This window comes from Gavialis gangeticus, unplaced genomic scaffold, assembly GCF_001723915.1.
Source record: "Gavialis gangeticus isolate Ggan-Ray unplaced genomic scaffold, GavGan_comp1, whole genome shotgun sequence".
In the NCBI taxonomy this organism is placed as follows: Eukaryota; Metazoa; Chordata; order Crocodylia; family Gavialidae; genus Gavialis; species Gavialis gangeticus.
The window spans coordinates 882616-888604 of record NW_017729000.1 but is presented as its reverse complement, the minus strand read 5'-3'; the positions used below and the strand labels follow the sequence as shown (position 1 = coordinate 888604).

The window sequence follows — 5989 nt, the reverse complement described above, 5'->3', positions numbered from 1 at the left end:
GGGCTGCACGTTGCAGGGGGCCGGGAAGCAGACCGTATCTCGCAGAAGGGCCCTGAGGGCTTCGTGAAGTGGCTGGCCCGGAAAGGGGACCGTGGGCCCTGCTCCCCGTCCGGTGCCCTGGCTCAGCTCACAGCAGATCCGGCACGGCCGGGGCGGGCTGGCATCCAGTCCCGCCAGGGGCTTGGCTCGGGCAGGTGGTGCTGGCCGGTCCTCTCCCTGGCCGCGGGATCCTACTGGGGCCTGGAGGCTGCCGAGCAGCACCAGGGCCTGGCACTGCACGAGCTGCCTGCCCTGCAGAGCCCATAGACAGGGCAAAGGGGTCATTTCTGCCCCAGGACATGGTGGCAGAATCAGACCTCCAGAGCCCAAGCCCCAGGTGGGCCAGGGTCTCGCTGCTTGCTCAGGGCTCCCCCATCCTGGCCCATTGCACAGGCACCCAGCCCGCTTGGAGCACAATGCAGGGCCGTGTCTTTGCAAACCCCATCTTCCTGAGCAGGGCCACAGCCGCTGCCAAACCAGCGCCGCTCTGACCGAGAGCCCGAGGGGAGGCTGAGAGCGGTGTTGGGTGCTCAGGCCCAAGCATAGCCCACGGGGCATGTCACCGGGACTCCCAGGCGGCTCGGTTGGTTGTAATCAGCAGCAAATAGGCCGGATCCCCCTGGTAGCGGGGGCACAGGTGGCCTGTTAGCACCAAGACGGCCCTGGCCGGCCGGGGCGGGAGGTAGCCAAGCGTGGAAACGAAGGTGGCAGAATCGATCGTCTCTTTTCGCTCCGTTCCCCGTTCCCTCCCCGAATGCTCATCCCGGCGGTCAGCGCCCAGGCCTCACGCAGGCAGTTTGTCAAGTGCAAGGGGGTTTTCCAAGCAGCTCGGCACCCTGCGGCTCCAGGCCGGGCGTCCCAGAGCTGGGCACTGGGCAGTTCGGCTGATCTCACCGTTCATTCAAGCGTCCAAGCGGAAGCTGAGTCCTTTTGCCAGCCTGTGTGGGCTGGGCGCACGGGAAAGGCTGGAGCAGCAGGCCTGGGGCTGGCCGGTCCCTCGGCAAGCAGAGAGGAAGGGGTGCCGGCAGCCCCGAGGGAGCTTTGTGTGCGAGCAGCTGGAAAAGGCAGGGTCCAGCTAGTCCAGAGGGAGCAGGATCAAAGGGGAGAGGACAGCAAGGGATGGCACCCCCTCTCCTAGTGCAATGTCCGAGCTGAGCACGGGGAGGCTTTGGCACCGCTCACAACTACTGCAGGGGCTCGGAGCCGGGGGGCTCCAGGGGGGCCGAGGGCTTGTGGCAAGCGCTGGGGAGAGACAGATCCGCCAGAGTGTAAACCATAGCACCAGAGCATCCCCAGGAAGGATGAGACGGAGGCGTGTCAGCTGCTAACTGCCAGAGAAGCTGGGCAGCCGCAGGCCCACTCCTATATGCGCACACAAGGGCACATGTGTGCACATGCATGTGCACCAGCACACATGTCCATGCTTCGCTCTAGCAGCCCTGTTCTGGTGGTCACATTCGGTGGAGCTGGGGGAGATGGCCAGCGCCACTGGGGAGGGGTTGCTTTTTACTTTGCTTTGCATCTCCTCGCTGAGGATTAGCCATCAGCGAGCACGAGGAGCCTGGTGCAGCCCCCACCAGCCCCTTCGGGGGCCTTTCTGCAGGGAGCAGAGTGTGGCCCACGGCTGTGGCTGAAGCAGGGCACAGAGGAGCATCTGTGTCTCTCCCTCCCCACACCTCCCGTCCTTAAATTTGTTTTTCTCTCTGTCTGATTTAACCCTTCCCAGCTCTGGAGCCTTCCCCTGAGTCTCAGCTGGCCCCCTGCCATAGGCTTGCAGCCTCCAGTTCCCAAGTCCAGCAAGGGGAAAAGGACAACGTGAGATTTTTCCGCTGAGAGAAACACAGAGGCACCGGCGGGAGCCACTGGGTGAGTATCTGGGAAGCAGCGTCAGGGTGGGGGTAAGGCTCACTTGGCCCTGGGGCATCCGCATGGGTGCCCTGATGAACCCACCCGCACAGCAACCCCATCAAAGGCGCTGTCCTGGGACGGGGAGTGTTGTTCACTCAGCTTCCTCATTTCCTGGGCGAATGCTGCTGAGCGGCGGTGCTGTGAGCGGCCACGTTCCTCCCCAGAAGTGGCTGCAATGGGCTGAGCACTCCCATGCAAGCCGGACCATTGTCAGCTTCCCACGATGGCCGGGGCAGACCTGGCCAGCAAGTGCCCTTAGCTCTTGGGGAATATCCATTCCCTATGCCCTTTCTCCCCCCTGCACGATCCTATAGGCCTCCAGCCTCTATCTCTTTGCCAGTGCAGCAGGATCGGTGCCGCATCAGCCCTTCTCCCAGCTGCCTTGCCATAGCACAGGTCTTACCCAGTGCCATGGAGGGAGTGGTGACCTGCCGTTGGCCAGGTGCTGAGCCGGCCAAGGTCACCATCACCTCCACGTGCTGCACCCGCACAGCTGCTGATAACAGGCCCCCGCGCTATCAACAGTGCCGGAGCCATTGCAGTCACCTGCCTGCCAACAGCAAGATAGCGCTGCTCTCCCGGCTCCCCCGTGGGCACCGATAACCTTGGCCAAGGTCAGATCGATGTGCTGCCGCGCCGGGGAGCAGGGCTTTCATCAGCGCTGCCTGCTGCCTCCCTGCGCTGGCAAAGCAAGCAGGCTGGAAAAATGCAATCAGCCAGGCTCTTCAGGCTTGAAATGAGGCCTGCCAGGGGGCCCGCTTGCCCTGGGCTCGGCGCCGAGAGCGGCTGGCCCCTGGGCTCGGCGTGATCCTCAGCCCCGATCAGCAGGGCGGCCGCGGGGTGCCTGGCAGTGAATGAAGAGGGGGCTTGAGCGCTCCTCGGGGGGTGGCTGAGAGGCGGCTCCTTCCCATGCCCCCAGCACCGCACCCCGCAGGAGGCAACGGGGCGTCCTAGGAGCGCCCCATTGCTGCTCCGTCGCCGCCCCGCAGCTCTGCCTCCTGCGACGCAGGCAGGCCCAGCGAGCAGCTCCTCCCTCGGGGCGGTGGTAGCCGTACAAACCCGCCTTTGGGCTCCGTACAGTCCCCCCTGCCCAGGGTGCACGTCCAGCAACGTCCTCTCCCGCTGTCTCCTTCCCACTCTGGCATCTGCTCTCCGCTGCTGGCATTGCTGGTCTGTGGCTCCGCACGCCACGGTTTTATGGGATATTCCCCAAAGCGCCCAGCCAGGAGGAGGCAGCTCCATAGCCCGGCCAGAGGGCAGAGCAAAGCCCCCCGCGCTTTGCTGGCTCAGATCTCCCCTGCCACGCTGCCCCAAACAGAGGTGCCATGGGGCAGGGGCAGGGGCAGGGGCAGGGGCAGGGGCAGGGGCAGCGTCCCCCCGGGCCTGCAGCGAGCTGAGCTCCGCACAGTCTCAGCTGCCAGCGGCAGCCCCGGGGAGCTGGGCACGAGGGGCTCCGAGGCGTCCGCGTCGCCACAGGTTTCCTCTCCGAGCTGCGCGGGAGCTGGCAGGAAGCCTCTGCCTCTGTGAACATGTAGTGGAGAGTCTAGCCGGGGGGTCTCGGGCACAAATCCCCCCGACCGGCCAGCTTTCGGCTTCGTGGCAAGAGGCTCCCGGGTCCGCCATGGGGGGGATGCTCCAGGATGGAGCACGTGCAGCACGGGGCAGTGGCTGGGGCACCGCTGGTGGGGTCCGGGGCTGGGGGCACAGGGGAGCACAACAAGCCACGCTGTGCCCAAGCGACTCAGCTCTGTCTGTTCTCCCCTCAGGAGCCTCCTCTCGCCCGGGAGGGAGAGCCCGCGGCCTGGCCCCACGGGACACCCAGATCCTGGTGCCCACGGAGCTGCCCTGGGTCTTTGAACAGCCGTTTACTCGCGCCTGAGCGGGGCTGGGGCCGCACACGGTGGAGAACGGCCGCCGGCACGGCTCAGTCCTGGGGCCGCGGCCGGCGTGGAGAGGGGGACCGGAGACCGGCTCTCTCGCAGCCTGTGCCCAGCCCCGCAGCCGCCTGGGGCCTGCGTGTGCACAGGGATGCGTGTGCATTTCGTGTACCGGGTGCACACAAGTGCACGTGGGAGTCCATCTGTGTGTACACACACGCACACTGCCCCCCCTCCGTGGGTAAGCCTGGGCACTGAAGGCAGATGGGATCTGTCTGTCTGCTGCTTCCTGACCCCACCTTGAAGGCCTGGGCACCTGGCTGGGACCAGGGAGCGGGAACGCCCGGCTCCGGGGCAGGGCCGCATCGCTGGCTCCCAGCCCTGGGGAAGGGACGGGCTGCAGCCGTGGGCTCCCCCAAGCGCCAGGGACCAAGGGCTGGGGGTCCCAGGGGAGTCTCCACCCGGGTGCTTCGTGTACCACTGGGAGCTGCTTTCCCTGCAGGCTCCCGGTGCTGGAGGGGGCGGGGGGAGCCGGCTGTGCTGCCCGGTGGCAGTGTGGGACCCGCTGCCCCTGTGCCACATGCTCACCCAGGTCCCCCTGGCTCCCTGCCTGGCGGTCAGACACGACCCACTCTGGCTAGGGAGCCCGGGACAGCTGTGTTCGCAGGAAGCTTCCCACAGGAACAGCCAGGCCACCCTGGGCGCGGCGGGGGGGTCCCAGCAGACAGCATGCCCATTCTCGTTCCACCACCATCGCTGACCCACCCACCCCGTCCCTGGCCAGGCCCTGCCCTGCTCAGGCCTCCCAACCTCCTTACGCACAAGAGCCCTCTGCTACACCCGGGCGCCCAGGCCAGGCCTCATGGGGGAGAGCGCTGGGTGGGGGCTCCCTTTGGCCCCCTGCTAGACAGAGCCGTCTGGCTGCTCGGGAGAGCGTCCAGGGCCATGACTGACAGCTGCCGGTTTGCACCGCTGGTCGGGATACCCGTCACACCTGAGCCAACGTTGCTGATAAATAAATGTTTGGAAAGAAAACAGGGATAAATGGTCTGTGTTTCTTGGAGACCCCCGTCCAGCTCCGGGGCAGCCCCCGCCTGGCCTGCTGCAGCTCAGGCAGCTGGACACTGTCCCCGCGCCCCCGTCCACTCTCGCAGGCAGGCAGGCACAGACACTGCTCCGGGTGTGCATGGCCTGAAGCCAGAGGCCTCGTGTGCACGGGGCTGCAGATGCTCCTGGGAGAAGCTGCCCCCCACCGCCCTGCTGCAGGAGGGGGGCAGGGGCTCTCTGGGCGTGGTGCCCGACTGCTGCCAGCTTCAGGGGCTGGGAGCACCCAGGGAACATGGCTCGAGAGCACCACCTGCCTGTGGCCGCGAGACCGCAGCCGCCTACCAGGGACCCTCCACCCGGCTCCCCAGGGCGCAGGCTGGGAGCACCCGTCTGCATGGACTTTGTTTCCAGAGGGCTCCTGGCATCTCTGCAGCAGCCGCCAAGCTCTGCCCGTGCCCGGCAGACGGGGGCCGGCTGCCCACTCCTGCTACGAGCCTTTTGCAGTAACCAGAGACGTGGGGAAGAGCTCACAGCTCCACACGCCCCTCGCCAGGCCCCTTGTAGAGGAGCAGCGCCCAGGCCTGCGGGGGAAGGAGCCCAGAGGCCAGGGGAGAGAGCAGGTGATGGATTGCCTGGTGAGCGGCGCTGGGCAAGGGAAGCTGCTGCACTGGGCTGGGGAGAGGGAAGTGAGGAGGGGGCTTGGGGGAGCCAGAGCCTGGGTCAGCGCAGGGCTTGGGGGAGAGAGATGTCTCTGGAGCTGCAGGGCAGAGGAACAGGCTTCTTCCAGGACTTCTGCTTGCCCGGCACTGGCCTTCCTGCCCATGCTGCCTGTTGCTATTCCGGGCTGTTTGGGGTGAGGGAAGAGGCGCGTGATGGATGGGGGGCTATGGGGCTGCTGTGGAGCAAGGCACTTGGCAAAGAGCTGCTACTTCCCGGGTGTCGTTGCAGCTGCCTCGACAGCATCCCTTTGCCCTGGGAGCTGGAGCCACGAACACCCATAGGTCTCCTAGGCTGATGGCAGCACAGAGTGCCTGCCCCACACCCCTCCCTGGGAGAGCACGGGGCACCCACCTACCAGCACCAGGACAGCTGAGATGCTCCTGGCCCCCCCCCCCCGG

The 5989-nt window shown here is 66.5% G+C and overlaps 1 protein-coding gene across 1 annotated transcript in view; it reads left to right on the top strand.

Moving 5' to 3' along the window:
- HRH2 (histamine receptor H2) overlaps positions 1–4862 on the top strand; it is a 13637-nt gene extending 8775 nt beyond the window's left edge. Inside the window, exons 2-3 of the mRNA XM_019506064.1 lie at positions 1766–1905; positions 3714–4862. Coding sequence (XP_019361609.1) covers positions 1766–1784 — 19 coding nt within the window. The 3' untranslated portion in view covers positions 1785–1905; positions 3714–4862. The remainder of the gene's footprint in view (positions 1–1765; positions 1906–3713) is intronic.
- The last annotated feature ends 1127 nt before the right edge of the window (positions 4863–5989 follow it).